Source organism: Lepus europaeus, chromosome 16, assembly GCF_033115175.1.
Source record: "Lepus europaeus isolate LE1 chromosome 16, mLepTim1.pri, whole genome shotgun sequence".
Classification (NCBI taxonomy): domain Eukaryota; kingdom Metazoa; phylum Chordata; class Mammalia; order Lagomorpha; family Leporidae; genus Lepus; species Lepus europaeus.
Window position 1 is genome coordinate 51,386,615 of NC_084842.1, and position 23,580 is coordinate 51,410,194.

A 23,580-nucleotide genomic window follows, 5' to 3' on the forward strand; every position below is an offset into this window, starting at 1 on the left:
TCTATATATTTGTGGGTACATCATAAAAAAATCTTTGGTATAAACTCTCTAAAAATTCAAAGTATATGATCCTGGGGCAGGTGCCGTGGCTCATTTGGTTAATCCTCTGCCTGCGGCACCGGCATCCCATATGGTCACAGGTTCTAGTCCTGGTTGCTCCTCTTCCAGTCCAGCTCTCTGCTGTGTCCTGGGAGGGCAGTGGAGGATGGCCCAAGTGCTTGGGCCCCTGCACGCGCATGGGAGACCAGGAGGAAGCACCTGGCTCCTGGCTTCGGATCAGCGCAGTGCCGACTGTAGCGGCCATTTGGGGGTGAACCAAAGAAGGAAGACCTTTCTGTCTCTCTTTCACTGTTTGTCAAATAAAAAAAAAATATGATCCTTTGGCAGAAAAATCATTTTACAACATCCATCTTAGTGAAATCACAAAATCTCATGATGACTATGAAGTAATATTCTTTATATACTTATTGAATGTTTCTACGAATAATTATAGAGGTCCTATAAGGGTCTTCTGCTTTCATTTTAGCTGAAATGTGTTAGTGACTCCTGCACAACACCAAACCCACTTCACACATGCATTTAAGACAATCACCATGTCTAAAATAGTGTTGTGATAGCTGAAGTGGCCACTTCCCCTGGGCTGAACCCTATTTTCCAGTTACCAGTCTGCTTGTTGCTTGACTATGGACACTTACATTCCAAGTGTGGCCTGTCTCCTCAGACTGTCGCAACTGATGAAAAGCAAAATATTTCAGCCCTCAGAAGTAGTTGAATTTCATGCAAAGCAAGAACAATGTCTTTTCATTTTGCTCCCCATTTGAATGGATTTCTAGTTATTAATATTCTATCACCATTTCACATGTCCTGGTCCAGCAATTTAAAGCTTAGGGGTCTCGGTTGGTGACACCTCTTAAGAGACCTATTTGGAAACACTTTGCACGTTTTTCTTAGTCCCTATTTTTAGAACGGATGGTCTGATGGTATTTTAACGTCACTCTATATTCCCAGAACAAATTCCCAGGTCTGTTACCTGTCAAAAGCAAAGCTGAAGGGATTATCAGTGTTCTTAGAAATATTGTATTAAAGGATGAATTTTGATTTGTAAAATGTCAGTGGAAAAAGGATCATGAAAATTCATCCCAATTCCAGCTCTTTAAAACATCTTGGTTGGCCGGCGCCGTGGCTCAGTAGGCTAATCCTCCGCCTTGCGGCGCCGGCACACCGGGTTCTAGTCCCGGTCGGGGCACCGATCCTGTCCCGGTTGCCCCTCTTCCAGGCCAGCTCTCTGCTGTGGCCAGGGAGTGCAGTGGAGGATGGCCCAAGTGCTTGGGCCCTGCACCCCATGGGAGACCAGAAGAAGCACCTGGCTCCTGCCATCGGATCAGCGCGGTGCGCTGGCCGCAGCGCGCCTACCGCGGCGGCCATTGGAGGGTGAACCAACGGCAAAAGGAAGACCTTTCTCTCTGTCTCTCTCACTGTCCACTCTGCCTGTCAAAAATAAAAAAAATTAAAAAAATTAAGAAAAAATCTTGGTTTTCAAATGAGGAAACCAAGTCTTGTCCTGAGTGAACATTGGCTGAAAAATCAGACAGTGGAGGGTCAGCCGTGTAAAAATCACAGTGAGAGACTCGGTTTTTTCATGTAGAAACACAACCCTCAAGAGAGTCAAGGATGCGAGTCCATTTCTGAGTTGAAGACTTGAGAACATGAAAACAGCCTGCTGGCTCCTGCGTGGAACTTCATTGCTATTGGTCTAGATGAGACAGTTCTGAGAAATGGTGTGTAATAAAAATAATGAAAGAGGTGAGTACAGCATTGCACAAAGGTCGAGGAACTGCTTGTGAGAGTTGAGCCTGTGAGTACCGGCCAGCTTTGCAAAAGATGTCAAATGGGTTTTTTCGCCTTTAAATGAAATTTTATGAGTTAGAGATTCCTTTGCCTGGGGCAGACAGTCTTGTAACAATGAAAAAAAATCTCAGAGGCCGGCGCCGTGGCTCAATAGGCTAATCCTCCACCTGCGGTGCCGGCACACAGGGTTCTAGACCCGGTTGGGGCGCTGGATTCTGTCCCGGTTGCTCCTCTTCCAGGCCAGCTCTCTGCTGTGGCCCGGGAGTGCAGTGGAGGATGGCCCAGGTCCTTGGGCCCTGCACCCCATGGGAGACCAGGATAAGTACCTGGCTCCTGCCATCGGATCAGTGTGGTGCGCTGGCCGCAGCGCATGGCCGCAGGAGCCATTGGAGGATGAACCAACGGCAAAGGAAGACCTTTCTCTCTGTCTCTCTCTCTCACTGTCCACTCTGCCTGTACAAAAAAATAAATAAATAAATAAATCTCTGGGCAGGTCAAGTGTGCATTATTGTGGATTAATGTATTTCTCTTCCCAGGTTTTCATCTTTTAAATAAGTCTAATTGAGATTAGTTATGATTGGGAGTACATGCTGGATTGCAGGAAGGGAAGAACTTTGAGTATGATGGTAGAGGTGGCCATCTGGGGGGTGGGGCTGCAATTTGGAAGGTCAGGATGGTATAGGACCCCAGGACCATGGTCAGGGACCAGCAGGTGAATGAGGAATGCAAAAGACAAGGCTGGCTTGATTCATAGCTTTACTTTGGACTATCTCTTGCTTTTCAGAAGTGAAAACAGATATGTCTCTGCCCTTTCCTGAAGCCCTTTCCTAAGTATTATGATCATAGAATGAGGGGAGAGCCCCACCAGTGTGTGCATGGCTGTGCCACGGGAAAGTGCCTTTCAAATTTTGAACTAACCTTGACTTGCATTTCTGAAGCATTCATTTGTGAAGTCAGAAATTACCTGTAGTGCAAAAGATAAACAGTGGATCCTTGTGTCACTCAACCAGAGTTCTAATCCTATTTATAACCTCAGTGAACTTGTACAGGTTCCTTATTTTCCCAGTGCTCTGGTTTCCTTGTTTGTGTACTAGCGATTGTCTTGGTAACATTTTTTGCTGCTATATTAAAAAAATCCCAGATCAAATAATTTATAAAAGAATAATGGTTTAGTTAGCTCATATTCTAGAGGCTGGGAAGCCCAAGAGCATGGCATCGTTTGGCTTCTAGTGAGGGCCTTCTTGCTGCATCATAACACAATGGAAAGCAACCTGTGGTGAGAAAGGAAAGGTGCTAGTTCAGCCTCTTCCTCTTAGCCACTCCTGCCATCACGGGGGCCTTGTCCTGCTTGCATCTAATCCTAATTAGTCTTCAAAGGCTTCACCTCCAAATACCATTAATGGATGAGTGTGGCGGTCAAGTTTCTGGCATGTGAACTTCTGGGTGACCCACCTAAACCACAGCAGGGATGGTATGAGTTCCTATGTCACAGAGCTATTTTGAAGAAATAAATGATTCAGTGCCTGGGAAGAACTTAGGACAATGCATACTAAAGTGTAAGCAGTTACTTAGTAATTCTACCTTCTCCATATTCCTTAACTGTACTTTGGTTTTATTTAAGAACATTACAATTTTTAACTACTCTGGCATAAGACTTAGGATAATAAATGCTCAAAAAATGTCATTTGAGTGATACATTTTTAGTCCTGTAAATACCTAATGTGTTTGCTGAATGGCAGTCAGGTGGTTTCTTTATATCAAGATATTTACCTGGACCAATCCACTTTTTTGCACGAAAACTAATTCTTTCAAATGCAAAATCTCTCTCTCTGCACTTTCACTATAAAGTTTAGTTACACGTTAATGTATGTAGAAAATTATGTGACTGGCAGAATTCTAAGTTTTAATGTGGCTTTCTGAGCGGACGGTCAGAAATATTTTTTATGTGAATGTAGTTGAGTTCCCTTTTCCACATTTTTATGTATAATAAAATCTCTCCCCCAAAGATTCTTTTACAGACCATTTCAGTTCAATTTTATCTCAATGGCTGTGTGTCCCATTATGTTCTTTAATCTGTAGAAGCACAAATGAGGTATTGTTATAAATGAGCTTGTTTTGTCAAGGGGCTTTTAAAGTCCAATTATTTGGCCCTTATCTGAGAACAGACAATATAGGAGATGATGCGCTAGAAAATGGTCTGAGAGGCTGAATGCGTGAGTTCTGTCCTCGCTTCTGCCATTAGGAGCTGTGTGACATGCAGTCCATCCTAGCATTTCCCCGGGTCTACTCTTCTCAAAAGCTGGGTTTAAATGAGGTTTAGGGTGTTTTTGTAGGTCTAATATACTATGATTCTGTGATACCTTGTCAACTGTGCATTTGTACATTGCAGGCTTTGATTTGACTAGCGTTTTCTCCAAAATCATTTGAGATGCCTTTACCAGATGACCAGCCAGGGTGAAAGATGCAGTCTATAACTGAGAGCAAAAAGCCATTTCATGGGCGTGCAAGGGAACAAGGTTCATGCAGAGCTGAGTCTTTTGGAGGGTTTGAGATTGTCAGGTGAACAAAGAAGACTCCAAGGGCATCAGTACTGCTACCAGTAACAGATAGTTACTGTACTTTCCTATTTTGCAGAAGACCGAATAGAGAGGTAAATAATCATACAAGGTCTTCCAAATTGCTACTTGTTTGTCTAATGTTTCATTTCCAGAGAGAACAGAGAGTTAAGGGACAGCTTTTTCCATCTCAGAGACACTTTGAGTTTCTCAAAAGGAAGATTAAAAAAAAAAAACTAGAGAGTAACCTATTTTGTGACCCACTTCTGCCTTTGCCATTTGGGGACCTTCATTTCATGTTAATTTTCCCATTTTTGATATGAAATAGGGCTCTTTTTCTTGGTTGTCACACATATTAGAAAATTTTTTAAAAGTCATTTGGGATAAATATTTCTACAAATGATAGTTAAATGATGTGTTATGGAATTAGCTTATTCATTCTAGATCCTAGATAATCAAATGGCTGAAATCATTGTTTTAGGATTGACTATAGAAATTTAAATGGTTGACTCTATGAAATACATATTAAGATAATAGAGCACTGATGGCCAACTTTAATTTCATTATCACTTGAGAAGTGTTTTATAGAAACATTAATTTTCACCTTTTTCTTTCCTTCTAGTCGTGGCCTCCTGCCCTGTAGATCTTTTTGTGAGGCTGCAAAAGAAGGCTGTGAATCCATCCTGGGGATGGTGAACTCCTCCTGGCCCGATTTTCTGAAATGCTCGCAGTTTAGAAACCAAACTGAAAGCAGCAATGCCAGCAGGATTTGCTTCTCACCGCAGCAGGAAAATGTGAAGCAACGTAGGTATCTTTCATTCTTGCCAGTATTTGAGTATAGCATTCATATAGAGATGTTTGCAAGTACATACACAGTCCAATAAATTCTAGCTAAGTGACCAGACCCAGGTAGCCAGCACTCGGATCAGAAACAGAGTATTAACAGCACTGCGGAAACATCCGTCAGCCTGCTCTCTGTCAGATCTTGCCCTCCCCAGATAAACCTCTGCTTGACTTTGTCACCTTGGATGGTTTTGCTGACTTCTGAACTTCATAAAAAGGAAACACACAGTATGTAAGCTTTTGGTATCTGGGAACATTTGCTTAGCATTACATTAGCAGATTGATTACACTTTTATCTTGTAGTTCATTCATCCTAATTGTTGTATAGTCGTTAATAATATACTACAACATATTTTTCTACTGTTGGACACTTGAATTGTTTCCAGTTTGCAACTGTTAGCAGTTGTGACTAGTACTCTTCCTGTACATTTCTTAGAACATGTTTAAATAGTTGTTTAGCAAAATGTTGTCTAAAGTAGCTGTACTAATTTATACTTCTACCAGCTATGTGTGAAAATTCGTTATGCAAACAGCAAGGTTGTCTCCTCCCCACACTTCGGCTTCCTTTCTCAGCATGTGGGTGCTGCTTCTCCCGTGTGCTCCCACGGTCATGGCATGTCCCGTGAGGTGATACATCCAAGGAGAACTTGCAAGAGCCAGTGTCATGTGGTTTGGACCTTGGCTGCTGAAACTGTGAGCTAAATAGAACTCTTTTTCTTTGTCAGGTACTCAGCTTCAGGGATTTGGTCATAGTAACAGAAAATGGTGTAATACAATGATGTATGATTTTCTTCACATTACTTTTTAAAGACACCAGAGTTACTGAGATATAATTGACATACCATAACAATCTGTTTAAAGTGTGCAAGTAAATGGTGTTAGTATACTTCTGAGTTGTCTACCCATCACGACAATCAAATTCCAGAACATCTTCATTTCCCTAACAATAAACCCTATATCCATTAGCAATAAATTGCAATTCCCTCTCACCTCAGCCCCTGGTGACCACTAGTTTACTTTTGTTTCTATGAATTTGACAGTTTTTATGAATTTTTAACTGACATACAGTTCTAATTATTTTGGGTATGTACTTAGGAGTAGACTTGCTAGGACTAGCAGTAACATTTTTTGGCAAATATTAGATCCCATCATTAATGTATGAGTTATAATTTCTCTACATCCTCATCAACACTTGTTATTGTTCTTTTTGTTGATAGGAAGTAGCATTCTAGTTGGTATGAAATAGCATCTCAATATGAAGTAGCATCTCACCATGGTATTTTAAAATTTACTTGAAAGGTAGAGTTACAAAGAGGCAGAGGGTGAGAGAGAGATCTTACATCCACTGGTTCACTCCCTAAATGGCCTCATCAGCCAGAGCTGGGCCGATCTGTAGCCAGGGGCCAGGAGCTTCTTCCAGTTCTCCCACTTGGATGCAGGGGCCCAAGGACTTGGGCCATCTTCTACCACTTTTCCAGGCCATAGCAGGGAGCTGGATTGGAAGTGGAGAAGCTGGGACTAGGACCAGCACCCATGTGGAATGTTGGCATTGCAGGGAGCAGCTTTACCTGTTATGCCACAGCACCAGCTCCCTCATTGTGATTTTGATATGCATTGTACTGATGACTGATTATATTGAACAATATTTAGAGAGCTTGTTAGTGTTGGTCATTTTTATTTCTTATATTGAGAAACATCTATTCCTATACTTAACCCATTTTGGAATTAGGTTATTTGCCTTTTAATTGCTGAAGTATAAGATTCTTTATATATGCTGGGTATAAGTGTCTTATGAGATGTATGATCTGCAAATGCTTTTTTATGTTCTTTGGGATTTGTCTTTTGAACACAATTTTTTAAAATTTTTATTTTCATTTTACTTGAAAGGCAGAAAAAGAGAGAGCTCACTTCCATTCATGAGTTTATTCCCCAAATGCCTGCAATAGCCAGGACTGAGACAGGCTAAAACTGGGAGCCTGGAACTCAGTTTTGGGTCCCTACCACTCATGTGGGAGAACCAGTTCTTGAACCATCATTTGTGGTCTCCCAGAGAACACATTAGCAGGGAGTTGGAATCAAAGTTGGGACAGGCACTCCAATGTGGTATATGGGAAACTAAAATGCCAAACATCTGCCCCCAATACTCAGAATTCTTTTTAAAGATTTATTTATTTTGAAAGAGAGAGAGATAGAGAAAAGGAGAAAGATATTGATAGATCTTCCATCTGCTAGTTTATGCCCCGGGTGGATGCAATGGCCAGGCCAAAGCCAGGAGCCAGAAGCGCCTTGTGGGTGGCAGGGGCCCATGTGTTTGGGCCATCCTTTGCTGCTTTTCACAAGCCATTAACAGGGAGCTAGATCAGAAGTGGAGAAGCTGGGACATAAATCCTTACCCATGTGGGATGCTGGCATCACAGTCAGCAGCTTTAACCACTACATGACTACACTGGCCCTATGTTCAGAAATTTTAAACTTTGAAATTCAATTTATCTGTCTTTTGTTCTGCCTTTAGTGTAATGTCTAAAAATACTACCTAATACAAGGTCACTAGAATTTACTCCTATATTTTCTATAAAGAGTTTTACGGGTTTACTTTTAAAAAGATTGATTTATTTGAAAGGCAGAGTTAGATTGATCAATCGATTAATCTTCGATCCATTGGTTCACTCACCAAAGGACCATAATGGCCTGGTCTGGGCCAGGCCAGAGCCAGGAGCCTGGAACTCCATCCAAGTTCCTGGACCATCTTCTGCTTTTCCAGGTGCATCAGCAGGGAGTTGGATCAGAAGTGAAACAGCTGGGACTTCAACCAAGTGCTCATAGGTTGCTGGCATTGCAGGCAGTGGCTTAACCCACTGTGCCACAATGCTGGCTCCTGGATTTCATTCTTATATTTGTTATTGATGCATTTTGAATTTTTGTGTGTTGGGGGCAGGGTTGGCAACCTCATTCATTGTCAAATGTAATTCCAGTCCTGACACCAGCTGTTGAAGGGATCATTCTTTCCCCCACTGAATGGATTTGGTACCCTTTTCAAAAATCAATTAGCCATGGATAAATGGGTTTATTTCTGGACTTTCTATTTGTATCATTGATTGTATCTGTCTTTTTGAATACCCACTGTCTTGATTTTTCTTTGCAGGAAATTTTGAAATTGAAACGTGTGACTTGGGAGATCGTTTTTAGGAATTCTAGGTTCCTTATATTCTTGTATGAATTTTAGGATTAGTTTGTCAGTTCTTGAAAAAAATTCCAGGTGTGAGTTTTGATAAGGTTTGAGCACATAGATATCCCTTTGCAAACAGTAAGCAAAAGAACTGGAATAGCCACAGTAATATTAGATCAAATAGACTTTAAAGCAAAAATAGTTGCCATAGGAAAAAGATGTCTTTTAATGATAAAACTGTCACTTTATAAATTACAGACCCCAGAAAAACATAAAGCAAAAACTGACAGAACTGAAGGGAGAAATGGACAACTTAATAACGTTCCACTTTCAATAATGTGTAAAACAACACAGGCAGGTAATTAAAAAGGAAAAGAAGATCTGTAAAATATGATAACCAACCGGACCTTATAGACATCTGTGGGACACTATGCTCAACAGCAGCATAATATATGTTTACATCTAAATGTTTCCATTTTTAAATTTCAACTGATGTGTGTCTCTGAATATAGTTATATCTCTTATAAATAAGACATAGTTGAATCATATTAGCATGCAAATCTGTCTTTTAACTTTAGTGCTTAATTCATATATATTTAATAAAGTGATAAGCAGGGATTAATATGCTGTTTCAGGCCTCTCCATAATGAGCAAGAGGTGAAAGGAATAGGGCAATTTAAGATGCCACAAAATGAATGTTAGTATCACGATTCAGCAGTTTTTCTTGAATAAATCTTCTTGGGTTATTGGAGGCCTTTGGTTAATTTCCAGAGTTCTGTAAAAGTTGACTTTTGCTTAATTTTACCAGTGTTCTCATGGGAGAGACAATTTTCGTAAGTGTTCCCCTATACTGATGACTTATTGAAGCTGAAATTTCCTTATTTCCTGGAGTAATCTTCACTTGTTCGTGATACATTAGTCTTTTTTACTTATTTTTGGATTTTGTTTGCCAGTGATTTGTTTGGGATATTTATATTATTGTCTATGAGGAAAAAACTTGATGTGTGATTTTTCCTTTTTTGTTGTATCACTGTCTTCCTATTGTATCAAAGTTTTGATAATCCAAAAAAAAAAAAGTTAAGAGTTTAAGACTGGTATATTCCTTGTTTCAATGTTTAAAGAAATTTACCACAAAACTGTCTCAGGCTCGATATTTCTTTGTAGAAAGATTTAAAACTTTACATCCAATCTGTTTGATGGATAAGGAACTGTCCAGAATTTTTATTTTTTTCTAACTTCTTTTTGATAAGTAGTATACTTTGAGAAATTTGCTTATTTAAATAGTCAAGAATATTTATAGTTATTCATGATCTTTTCTCTTTTTGATGTTTTAAATATGTCTGATATTTCCATTTTCATCTTAATGTTGGTAATATGTGGCTTTCTTCTTGGTCTTACTAGAGATCTATTAATTGTATATATCCTTTTTTCTTTTACAGTGATATACTTTCAGTTTATTTTATAATCATAACATTAAGCCTTCACTAAGTAAAGAACTCAACAAATAGTAAGGAGGAAAAAATATTCCTCAACAGTAGAGACAAGGGCTATAAACAATAATTGATTCTCAATGTCAACTTTGCTCATATATTACATATTCTTGTACTCTGTTAGATACCACAGTTCAGGGAAAAGTTATGTGTCTTTTTTGGACTGGCTTATTTCACTGAGTATAATGATTCAGTTATATCCCTTTTGTCACAAAAGACAGGATTTCATTTTTTTCTTTATAGCTGAGAAGTATTCTATAGTGTATATTTACAACATTTATCCAGTCATCAGTTGATGGGCATCCGAGTTGATTTCATATCTTAGCTATTGTGAATTGTGCTGCACTAAATATGGGAGTACAGGTAATTCTTTTATATGCAGACTTTATTTCATTTGGATATTCTCAGGAGTGGAATAGCTGGGTCATATGGTATAGCTGTTTAGAGCTTTCTCGGGAATCTCCATGTTGTCTTCCACAGTAGCTGTATTAGTTTGTAATATCACAACAACTTCTTACCCATACATCCTCACCAGCATTTATTGCTTGTTGATTTCTGTATGAGAACCTTTGTAACTGGGTTGAGGTGAAACCTCATTGTGGTTTTGATTTGTAATTCCCTGATGGCTAATGATCCTGAGCATTACTTCATGTGTCTGTTGGCCATTTGAATTTCTTCTTTTGAAAAGCCTTTTCAAATCTTTTGCCCATTTCTTAACTGGGTTGTTTGTTTTGCTGTTGTTTCTTCAGCTCTTTATAGATTCTGGATATTAATCATTTATCAGTTGCATGGTTTTCAATATTTACTCTCATTCTGTCGATTGCCTCTTCATTTTGCTAAGTGTTTCTTTTGCAGTGCAGAAGCATCTTAGCTTGATAGAATCTCATTTGTCTATTTTAGCTTTGATTGTGCTTCTGTCATATTTCAAGAAGTTTTTGTCTATGCCAATGTCCTGCAGTTTCTCTGAGGTTTTTCTCTGGAAATTTGATGGCATCAGTTTATAATTTAGATTTTGATCTCTTTTGAGTTGATTTTTGTATAAGGTGTAACGTAGGGATCTTGTTTCATTATTGTGTGTTTGAAGATCCAGTGTTTCCAGAGTCACTTGTTGAAGAGACTGTTCTTTCTTCAGGGATTGATTTTACTGCCTTTGTGAAAGATTAGTTGATTATGGGTGTGTGAATTAATTTCTTGGTTTCCTATTTTGTTCTATTTGTCTGTGTCAGGATTGAGGCTGTTTTGAGTATAACTGCCCTGTAGTATATCTTGAAATGTGGTATTATGATGTCTCTGGCTTTTTGTTGTTGTTTCAGATTTCTGTAGCTATTTGGATCTCTTGTGTTTCCATATGAATTTTAACATTTTTTCTAGATCTGAGAAGATTATCATTGGTGTTGTGATTGGGATCACACTGAATCTGTAAATTGCTTTTGATAGTATGGACATATTACATTAATTGCTCCAATCCATGAACATGGCAGTTTTTCCATTTTTTGTATCATTTCTTTTTTAATGTATTGTAATTTTTGTCATAGACATCTTTCACCTCCTTGGTTAAATTTATTCCAAGACACTTTTTTATAGCTATTGTGAACAGGATTGATTTTAGAAATTCCTTCTTATCCATGACATTGTTGGTGTACACAAACAGTATTTTTTGTGTTAATTTTATATCCTGTCACCTGACCAAATTCTTTTTTGAATTCCCATAGCCTCTCAGTGTGGAGTCTTTTGGTTCCCCTAAATATAGAATTGTGTCATCTGCAAATAGGGATCATTTGACTTCCTCCTTTCCAGTTTGTATTCCTTTGATTTACTTTTCTTGCCAAAGAAAAGTTTAGGCAAGCTCTGGCTAAAACTTCCAGGTCTATATTGAATAACAACAGTAGAATTGCATGTAGTTGTCTGGTTCACAATCTTAGTGGAAATGCTTCCAACTTTTCTGCATTCAGTATGATGCTGGCCATGTTTTTGTCATAAATTGCCTTGATTGTGTTGGGGAATGTGCCTATTATACCCATTGGCTTAAGGTTTTCATCATGAAGAGATGTATTTTATCTACTGCTTCCTTTGCATCTATTGATAACCATGTGGATTATATTCTTCAATCTGTTAAAGTGATGTATCACATTGACTTTGTGTATGTTGAACAATCCCTGAATACTAGGGATAAATCCCGCTTGGAATACATGAATGATCTTTCTGATATGTTGTTGAATATGTTTAGCTAGTATTTTGTTGACAATTTTTTCATCTATGTTCATCAGAGATTGATCTATAGTTCTCTTTGTTTTTATCTTTTTCTGATTTTGGAATTAAGGTGATGCTGGCCTTGGAGAAGCATGTTTGGGAAGATTCCCTCACTTTAAATTGTTTTGAATAGCTTGAGAAGAATTGAAATTAATTCCTCTACTAGAATTCAGCAATGAAGCCATCTGGTCCTGGGCTTTTGCTTGTTGGGAATATCTTTATTACTGATTCCATCTCTGTCATGGTTATTGGTCTGTTTAAGTTTTCTGTGTCTTTCTGACTCAATTTAGGTAGATTGTGTCCAGCAACCTAAACATCTAGATTTTCCTATTTGTTATTTATAGTAATTCCTGTTGATATTTGTTATTTCTGTGGTATCTGTTGTTATATCTCTTTTTTCATCTCTGAATTGAGCCTGTGCCCTTTTTTTGGTTATTTAGGGCATGATATATGTTTTTTTTTTTTTTTCCATAAAAGCAGCTCTTAGTTTCACTGGTCTTTTATATTATTTCAATTTTGTTTATTTCTTTAGTTATTTCTTTCCGTCTACTAATTTTAGCTTTGGTTTGTTTATCTAGGTCCTTGACATGCATTTATAGCTCACTTATTTGATTCCTTTCCAATTTCTTGATGTAGGCACTAATTGCTCTAAACTTCCCTCTTAGCACTGCTTTTGTTGTATCCCATAAGTTTTTTTTTTTTTTTTTTTTTTTTTTTTTTTTTTTTTTTTATTGACAGGCAGAGTGGACAGTGAGAGAGAGACAGAGAGAAAGGTCTTCCTTTTGCCGTTGGCTTACCCTCCAATGGCTGCCGCTGTAGCGCGCTGCAGCCAGCGCACCGCGCTGATCCGATGGCAGGAGCCAGGTGCTTCTCCTGGTCTCCCATGGGGTGCAGGGCCCAAGCACTTGGGCCATCCTCCACTGCACTCCCGGGCCACAGCAGAGAGCTGGCCTGCAAGAGGGGCAACCAGGACAGGATCGGTGCCCCGACCGGGACTAGAACCCGGTGTGCCGGCGCCGCAAGGCGGAGGATTAGCCTAGTGAGCCGCGGCGCCGGCCTATCCCATAAGTTTTGATATGTTGTATTGTTGTCTTCATTTGTTTCCAGGAACTTTATTTCCCTTTTGATTTCTTCTATGAAATTTCATTCAAGAGTATGTTCAGTTTCCATGTGTTTGCATATTTTCTAGTGGTTCTTTTCTGAACACAATGGAATGAAATGGAAATAAAGATACATGGTATGATTTCTGTTTTTGTGAATTGCTTGAAACTTGCCCTATGACCTATTATTTGGGCTATCATAGAGAAAGTTCCATACACTGATGCAAAGAATATGTACTCTTCAGCTATGGGATGAAACATTCTGTAGATATAAGTTTGGTCCATTTGGTCCATAGTTTAGATTAGCTCTGTTTGTTGATTTTCTGGCTGGTTGATCTTGCCACTGATGAAAGTGGAGTGTTGAAGTCCTCAGATGATACTGTATTGGAGTCGATGTCTCCCTTTAGATCTGTTAAAATTTGTTGTCAACAGCCAGGCTCCCGGGATTGGGTGCATATACATTTACTATAGTCACATCTTCCTGTTGAATTGATCGCTTGATCATTACATACTGCCCTTCTTTGTCTCCTCATCTTCACATTCTTGTGTTGCAGTGTTTTGTTCTTTGGGGAGTCATGCTGTCCTCCTCTTCTTGTTTCTTGTATTTCTGTGTTTATTTTTAGGTATTTGTGGGAACACTTGTTGGTTTCTGCACTGCTGAGTTTTATCTTTGAACTATGCCTCTGTGGCCTAGTGGAATGTTTTCTCCTTCAGTGAATACCCAGAGACATATGCTGGGTGCGGCCATGGATCCCTGGTCAATGCTCAAAGGTTGGATGAGAATCCAGGGTTATACCCAAATTGAATATGGTCCTCTATTGTCAGCAGGGGAGAGTGTGATGACATCTGTTGGGGTAATCACACCCTCACCTCCTGTCTTCCATGGTGATCAATGCCCAGGGATTGCCTACAGTGACTACAACCCTCACCCATGCTGGCACATGAATTGCATAGTCCCCAGGGTGAGCATGGAATCCTCTGTAGTGATCTACACCAGGTACTCGGGGAAATCTGAGCTTCTGGTGCCAGACACCGATTGCCCAGAGACCAAGCGATACCCCATGCCCTATCATGCAGTTATAGAATTGCCACAGCACACAAGGCTTGCACAGTCACCAGTAGCAGAGGATCCCCTCGGAGCCCCTGAGCCTGTTCTGTCCATGGGGAGAGCAGAGCCATTCCCAGAGCGAGCTGCCTGCAACAGCCCTGCCTTGGAGGTTTGAGCCCCAGAGCCTGTGATAGGTTGAGAGGATGGCAGCAGCTCACAGTCCTAAGTGGATGCCCAGCCTCTTGTCAACCCTCCCAGCCAGACTGAGTCTGGGGAATGAGCATTTTTCATCTGGTAAAAGCTCCTAGATCTTGCATGTGGGAGAGCTGCCATGGCCCCAGCTGATGTGAAGATGGCACCTTCTCCCCACCAGATGCCAGGAGCCTTGTGGAGGGATGGAGAGAGAAAAATGTGCTTTTCCTTTGCTGGATTAGGTGGGTACCCAGCATCCCTGCTAGGACTCCAGGCTGGGCTCAAAATCCGTATGGCCCGCAAGGCTCTGCTTCAGACAGTGTCACAAATGGTATGGGCTGCTGCAGTCGGCTCTCACTGCTCTCGGGAGCTGGTGTCTCCAGCCCCGGCTGTAGGAGTCACATGTGGTGTCACTGCTGGCTGCTGTGTGTCTGCTCTTTCCACTCTGCTCCATGGCACCCCTCTCTTTTCTGTAGAATTTCCACTGCAGACTTCTCTCCATGCTCCCTGGGAATACACTTCCTTTGCTTTAACTTCTTCTAAATTTCCTATGGTCAAAGTCAGCATGTCTTTTCCCTATAGCCATCTTGGAGTTGGTATATCCTTTCAAAGAAGTTTTTTCTTTTTCTATTGCATGTTTGTTTTCTATTGACTTAGTTATCCTTGTATCTTTGTTATTCTAATGTTTTGGCTACTTATATCTTTGTTATGTACTCCCCCTGTTCTAGCTTTAATTGGACAAGATTTCAATATTTTGGGACTTCCAGATGACTCTATCCCCAAATTTCAACATTGCTTTCCACCACCTTCATCTCCTCCCTACTGGTGATTTAATCTTGGCATCAATGATTAATCTTGTTTGGGTATTTACTAGATAGAGCTGGATCACTCTAATTCCTCAGCTAGGTCATTGACTTTCTAGGCTCTGCTGCTACAGTATACAAGACTGTTCTTAAGCTACAAGCAAGACTTTTGCATATGGATTTTGCACATGGCTTCCAATTGCCTATACCTTTATTTATTGCTTTCTAGGGGATTGATGTCTAGTTAATAAGCTATCCAATATGTTGTCCATTGAATTACTCTTTCCTCTGTGTGTCTCAAACACCTGATGAATTACCCTACTTAGTACATTACTTTCCATAGGTGTACTCTTTATGAAATTATAGCGTCAGCACACCCACTTATGCTAGGGAATATCCATCTCTACCTGCCGCCTATGAGGACATCTTCATTTCTATCCCAGTAGTAAGTTATCCCAATCACTAACTCATCAGATCATCTGCGTTCTTGGACCACCCCTGAGACCAACTGTAATGATTTGGATTTTCTAGGGACAGTCCCTGGGATGGAGTTTTTTATTAGGCATTACCCTTTCTGTTAAGGGGGCAGAAAAAGCAAGAGTGGGGAGAGAACAGTTGAAATGTGATCCTCACCCATCAAAGCCTTAGCTGATTACTTGGGGAATTCTGAATATATTTGGCATAAAAGAGTCATCCCATGTTGAGCCAAAATAGTCAGGTCTTTATATCTGTGCATCAACTGGTCACTGGATATGGTCTTCCCAGGAAGATGAAGCCCTTGGGTGAGGCAGATCTCAGAGGCTCCCTACAGCTGAGGCAAAACCCGAAGGGGCTGACAACTAAAGGCTCTTGCCTGACAGGTGGAGCAACAGATCCTTACTTGAAGACTGGGGCCAAGGGAGGTGGTTGTGCGGATGACAGACTACCTTGATCTAATCATAGGTGGAGTTGATTTTGCTGGTTTCAAATGGTTCCCTCCACCTCTGGCTTGTCTCCATTGTGGAGGTGCTGTTTTCTAGTGGTGGCAACTGAGAAAATGGGGAATTGGCTAGGTTGTTCTCCTTGAGCAGTCTCCAGTTCTAATTCTTTGCTTTCCACTTCATTATTCAGAAGCTTTTTTTTTTTTTTGCTTAGATCTTTAGCCTCCTTTTTATTAGATTACTTTTATTGGCCCACAATAATTATACATATTTATGCGGTACAATGTAATAATTTGATCCATGCATATGTTTTAATGATCAAAATAGGATCCATCTCTTCCTATATTCAAGATTTCTTTGAAGTGTGAACACTCACAAGTCTCCTAGCTATTTAGAAATATCCATAGCTTCTTGTGCTCTGTGCAGATGCCTTGAGGGGCAAGCCAACCTACTTAGGGCCCACTTCTTTGGTCTCCTCTCTCTTGACTCCTTAATACTCAACTACTTTGACAACACCTAACTCTAATGTTTTGTTCTTCCACCCCTGTGGGATTGCCAAAAGCCCTGCTGGCTTCTTTAATTCTTTACAGTGGCCTCATGTCCAGATTCTCAGCTTTCTAGCTCCATGCCAAGAACTGGTGAGTTCCACAAAGGGAAAAACACAGAGGGTAGACTTTGTTCTTCACTAATCTTCTCTCTGGGATCCTGGCTGCTCATGTACTTACTATCTTGTCAGCCCTCAGATGACTTCAAACAGCTGTTTCTTCCCTTTTATCTGGCTTCCCTACTTGTACTTGATGGAGGCACTGACCTGCTGCAAGCTATTGTACTGTGGCCAGAGTAAGAGTTTTTCTTTAACATATCGTTTAATAGCGATATGCTGCTCAATTAGAATCCCCTCCAAAAGATGTCATATAGCAATAAGCTGTTCAGAAGGATCAATGGATTTTCTCTTCAGCAACATTTGCTCCTGTTAAATATGAACACTTACAGCCTTTATTAGTGCGTATTTGGAAAATGTATTCCACTGATACAGGATATAAGAATTCATAGAGAAAACTTGAAACCAAAACACTATCAGCATGTTCTTTAACACTACTGGTCAGAAAGTATCACTTCTTGGAAATCAAAATAACCTTGTTGGGGCTGGCGCTGTCGTGCAGTGGGTTAAGGCCCCCAGCCTGCAGTGCTGAGCACCAGTTCGAGTACCCACTGCTCTGCTTCTGATCCACCTCTCTGCTAATACACCTGGGAAAGCAGCACAAGACAGTCCAAGTCCTTGGGCCCCTGCACCCATGTGGGAGAGCTGGAAGAAGCGCCTGGCTTTGGATCGGCTCAGCTTCAGCCATTGTAGCCATTTGGGGAGTGAACCAGTGAATGGAAGACCTGTCTCTGTCTCTCTGTAACTCAGTCTTTCAAGTAAATATTTAAAAAAAAAATGACCTTTTCAGTACAGATGCTCCTTGACTTAAATTTCTGTCCACATAAACTTCTCACAGATTGAAAATTTATTTAGTCAAACATACATTGCATAATACACCTAAGCTACTGAACACTATAGCTTAGCAACACAGTACATGGTAGAGATGCATTGTTTGTCCTCGGGGTCTCATGCCAGACCAGGAGTTGTGGCTCACTGTGGCTGCCTGGCATGGTGAGAGAAGAGTGTGCTACATATTGCACTGGCCAGGGAAAACATCAAACTTCAAACTATACTACCTACTGAATGTGTATCATTTTTGCATGATAGTAAAGTCAAATGTTAGGTTGAACCATCATGAGTTGGACCGTCTGTATTCTTTTAATCACTGAAACTGAAATGCCACTTAAAATATTGGCTCTTTACTGTCAGAAGATACTGCAAATCTAACCTTGGAAAATATTGTGGAAATGCTAAAATATTTATTGTTAAAAACTTAAATTTGAGAACTGAAATTTCTGCATACACCCATCTAATATCCTGTAATTGTCTTCAGAACTCTTGGTTGTAATATTTTTTCATGCAAAAGCATTTCTCTAAAAATGGGCCTAATGGTTGGTCTGTGGTACAACATTTATGTGGAATTTAAAATATTCTATTTCATGCTTGATGAATAAACAAGATATTAACAGATGATCATAGTTGATATGCAATGGATACAGTTACTGATAGCTACAATCTTTGTATAGGAATAGGAATATATTTCTAGCTTATGCACAGTTAATAAAAAAGTGTTCCTATACTAAGAATGTTACATTACAACTAGAAAAGTATTTATTATATATTAGTCTTAATTATATAAGAATTTCTACTATAGGATTCTTTCATAAATGCAACTAAATACAGTTCTCTTTTTTCATTCATTTACCAAAACTTTTCTAAATATCATTCCAGGAATTCTGAGAAAAAAACAAAAGTCTCCAGCCCTGTAGCCTCCCTCCTTTAGTTTAACTCAGTAAATTGAGGGAGTGGTACAGCCAGCCACGTGGTTCTAGTCACCAGACTGTTGAGGTCATTTGTTTCTCCAGTATGTGACTTGATGGCCAGGGTTATCTCCAGAGGTTTCCCTTAGGGGAATGCCAGGGCCTGAGGCAGAAAGTAGCTACCACTTGTATGTAGCCCCAGGCTGACTGAAACCCATTTAAGACATACAAATATCATAAGAAATGGAACATTGCTGGTCAATCACGAACTTGGACACAAGCTGCACAGATAACCTGACCGAATAATTGCTGACACCAGCCAGTCCCTTATCACCTGGCTGTAGGCCAACTTGGCTGTCCCTAAACTGTTAGCTCATTCCTGACTCCCTCATCCTTGTAGCCTCCTTAAAAACTCCCAATCATCCTCAGTGCTCATTCAGCAGGTCAGTGATTCTGTGGAGATGAGTCTGCTACCTCCTCATCTATTGATAGGTTAAACTTTATCATAAAAGAATTATAGTGACCATAATATTTATACCCATCCAGTGTAGTGGTTCTTGACTAAGGGTGATTTTGTACACTTTTCCCTGGGAACGTTGGGCAGTGAAGGATTGCTATTAATAATAGTGGGTAGACACCAAATTTGCTGTGAAATATCCCACAATGCACACTATAGCCTCTGACACAAAAAGTTAATGTGGTTCAAAATATGACTTTTGTAAAACCTTGGTCTAGGGCTTTGTTTTTCAAAGTACTTTCACAAAGTGATGATGATAATGATGAAGATAAACGTAACATTCTTCCTACATTTAAGGAATGTTAAACCTACTCTGTGGCATCCATGTATAAAAAACAGAACTCCAAAAGAATACTAGTAACTACATGTAAACATGCTGTCATACAGAAGCCACAAAGGGAAGCAGGCTGAATGCCAAGGGAGTGGAGTCAACTATGTGAAATAATACGGAGTATTTCAAAAGGGGGAGGGTCCCACTTGGCAGAGAGGAGGAGAGGAGGTGCTCTGGCATGGTATTTGGCACTGTGAACTTGTGCTGGCATCCCATTCCCACTCGGCCTGTGAAGTGACTGAGGACTAAATATTGACTCCTGTCTCCGTCTTCTCATCACACCTGCAGAATCCACTCTGGCCCCGAGAAAACCGTGGCCCCTTACATCACGCACCCCACTCTCCTTTCTGAGGTGCTTTCACAGCTGCTGGCTCGTTTTGCTTCCAGAGGAAATCTCTAAAGTATTACCATCTTCATTGTATTAATTAGAGAATTGAGGATCAGGGAGGTCATTCCAAGGTTGTTGTAAACACAGTTCTCCAGGCTCCATTTCCCACCAGATAGTCCACCATCCTGAGACCATCTTGGGATTTGAATATTAATCCTTGAACACTACCCTGTGTTACAGCCTCCTTCTCATAAGAGCTCTCAAATGTCTTTTCAGATTGAATTGAGCCAAAACCTACAATTTGTAACAGCTGCTTTTCCCAAGGCATAGCTCTGTGAATTCACTTCATCTTCTCTTAGCTTCCTTTAAATCAGTCATAACTCCTAAGAAATTTTGTTCTTACATAGAAAGACATACACAGTTATCTGATCCTGTCTATCTTACATTGGTGCTAGGTCCTGCAAAGTAAATAATGTGCTAAAGTGATAATGCTATGGGAACTGTTCTTCAGAGGCTTAAAAATAAATATTTGTGTGTGTTTCCATAGTTGAGTAGTGAGAACTTTGAAGGCTAAAGTTCAAGTTCCATCCATCATTCTGAGTTTTCTGACTAATCCTTTACTCTACCTTGTCTGTAATCCTATATGGAAAGTATTTTTAAATGTATTTCTGAGGGCCTAAAGATATCTCCCTGCCTGCCATGAAAGAACTTGAGTTATTTATTCTTTCCTTTTCCTTTTCCTGATACCTTATTGCTTTGTCTAGCTCTGGTTGCTGATAGCAACCATTTAAATGAATTAGCAACAAAATTTTAATTTTTGGATCTCATTAAAACACGTATCTGGGATTTCTTCCTATTGAATGGCAGGTTCATTTGGGAGAAATACATATAATACTGTTTGCAGCTCGTGGTGTCAACATTTCTCCGGAGATCGATTGTGGCTTGTCCTGCAAATCCACACTGTCTGGCAGAACAGGGTGACAGTGTCCTCCCCACAAAGAGCACCGGAGACAAGTTTCGGTGAACATGTCTGACTTCATTCACAGCCACATATGCCTTTTAAAGGGCAGGGAGAGGGGGCGAAACTAATTCAGGGGAACACTAACTATTGGACAGAACTGACACTGGCCCCAACCTGCCTCTCCAATCAGCTTGAAGGTGGCTAACCAGGTGGGCCTGGGCCACACCTGGGAGCATTTTACCTGACTGGCAGAAGGTGGAGGTGGGGAGAAATGTGCCTGGGGCTCCCGCCACCTGCCAGCAGCCAGGCTGTGGGGGTCCCTCCCGGGAGGCATGGTGCGCCATGTCCTCTCCACCTGCTGCATGGGCGTGGCAGGCAGCCTTGCAGGATCGCCCACAATAGATGACCACAGGACAGCACCATGAAGCACTAGACTAGCTGTGCACTTGCATTACAATGTCTCTGCTTGGTAAAGCGAAATTTTCCTGGAACCTCCTGTTGTCCAGCATTTATATTTCTGAATTATTTGCTATTGTGAAGTACAAATACACTTTCTTCCCTATGGATATAAGTGTTTCATTACAGGGCTCAAAACTTAGAATCTGCAAACTTGTGTCCAAGCCCTTGTGGATTTACTTAATACCATGGAGGATTGAGAGAGCCTCAAGCCCTTCGAACCTCCATTTTCCTGCCTTTACAGTAGGAGTAATGAGACCTGAGAGGTAGAACAGTTTCATGGACTACACGAGGAAACACATTTGAGAGAATTCTGGAAGCCGCAATGCCCTATGCTCCCTTTCAACAGACATTTAAAAGTGCCATTCTCTGTATCAGGCAGCTTAACAGGAAATGGGAAAGGAATAATAAAAACACTGTGAAGGAGTTCCTGGGCCAGTGGAAGGAGTCTGAGTACAGAGCAAATGCTGAGATGGGCAGTTGAGCTCCGATGGGATACTTGGGAGGTGGCATGGGGCAGTGGTGGGGTTGGGGAAGTGGAGGAGTGATTCTGGGTAGGCAAGATGGCCAATAATGAATTCTCAAACCAGCTACCATAGTGGGCAACTGGAGTGTAGTTCTGTGGGAAGATCTGGGAAATCATGAGCCACAGAGTCCAGAATTAGCCCATTTTGAGGGCTGAAGGAACTGGGCACGTAGTTCCTTTCTGAAGTCTTTGAAACTCCTCGTATCTCCAACAACTCGCAGCACAGCTTCCTCTTGAAGAGGAAGGGTAAACCATGGCTGTGGCTGCAGTGGGAGGCTTTGGTCTCTGTTGATTGCGCCTTCATCTGTAGCACCTTTTACCTCTGGTTTCGGAAACGCCTCTCTTTCTGCTTTGTTGTAATCACATCCTAGTCTCCTTTTGCCTTTGCTGACCCCTTGAATCTTGGCATTCCTAGGTTTCTATTTTCAACCTCTTTTGACATTTTCTGTTTTCTCTGGGAAATCTCAAACCTGCTTATAGCCACATAACCATTGATGACTTTCAGCTCATCCCGAAGTTTATTCCACTTCCCTAAATTTCAGACCCACATCCTAGTCTTCCTTATCCTCGCAACCACAGCACTCTTCTCCACCTCTCCAAGGCCCTCTGTCGTGTTGTCACATTTCCTAGTATTCCTGGTTCTCCGCGGGTTTGGCCTCCAGGAACATATGCCACATTTAATCACTTCCTTCTCCCTGATAAACATTCCACATGACTTCCAGGAGGGTTTCCTCCTTCCTGACCACTTGCTCTCAGTCTCCATGTGTACTTCTTTTTCATTTCTCTCACCCCCAGACACTGGGGTGCCCCCAGGCTGTTCGTTGGATCTCTCCTTTTTGGGTGTTCTGCTTCAGGCTCATAGCTTTAGATATCCCTGACACATTGATGACACAAACGTGGGCCTCTAACCTGTTCTCTGAACACTGGACCTGCATGCACGTGTATGTGCATATCACATACATACACATGTGCACGTACCCACAATCTACCTTCTGTCTATTTCCACGTGAATAGCTAAACCTACAAACCAAATATATCAAAAAACCAATCTGATATTGCCCCTGTACCTTCTCTCCCAGGTCTCCCCATATTGGTAAATCACAACTTTATTCTTCTTGTTGCAGCCTAGAAGTTTGGGTTATCCTCGACTTGTCACTCTCCCCCACAGCGTATCTGGCCTGTCAGCAAATCTTTGTGGCTCTCCCCAAATACATACAAGATCTAATCAGTGCTCACCACCCCCGCAGCCTTCATCTTGTCCAAGCCAGCTCGATTCAGGTCTGATCATCCTTCCTGGTCCTTACTGGTGTCCTTGCTGCCTCCCCGTCCCCCTGTAGGCTCTTCCCTCTCATAGCATCAGATGAAGTCTTTTAAACTTTCACCTGCTCTTCACCAAGTTTTCTAAAGGCTTCCCATTCACTCAGAGAAAAGTCACCAGTCCTTACAGCAGCAGGAGCCCTCCATTGGTACTGCGGCGTTGTGCAGTTTCAGGCAGTGCCAGTCCCACAGAGTGCAGTGGGCACAGTGCCTCCTGGAGTTGTGTAGCGTGGAAAGCTGCTCTATGGTTTTTCATCCCTTTACCTCTCTGACTTTTTTTTTTTTTTTTTTTTTGACAGGCAGAGTGTATAGTGAGAGACAGAGAGAAAGGTCTTCCTTTTTGCCGTTGGTTCACCCTCCAATGGCCGCTGCGGCCGGCGCATCTCACTGATCCGAAGCAGGAGCCAGGTGCTTCTCCTGGTCTCCCATGACATTGGGCCATCCTCCACTGCCTTCCCGGGCCATAGCAGAGAGCTGGCCTGGAAGAGGGGCAACCGGGATAGAATCCGGCGCCCCAACTGGGACT

General features: G+C 41.2%; 1 protein-coding gene across 4 annotated transcripts in view; it reads left to right on the forward strand.

Annotated features, from left to right (window-relative positions):
• CORIN (corin, serine peptidase) overlaps nt 1-23,580 on the forward strand; it is a 330,706-nt gene that overhangs the window by 151,607 nt on the left and 155,519 nt on the right. For all 4 annotated transcript variants that reach the window (XM_062213544.1, XM_062213543.1, XM_062213542.1 and 1 more), the window contains exon 5: nt 5,026-5,207. In XM_062213544.1, the coding sequence (XP_062069528.1) occupies nt 5,026-5,207 (182 nt within the window). The remainder of the gene's footprint in view (nt 1-5,025; nt 5,208-23,580) is intronic.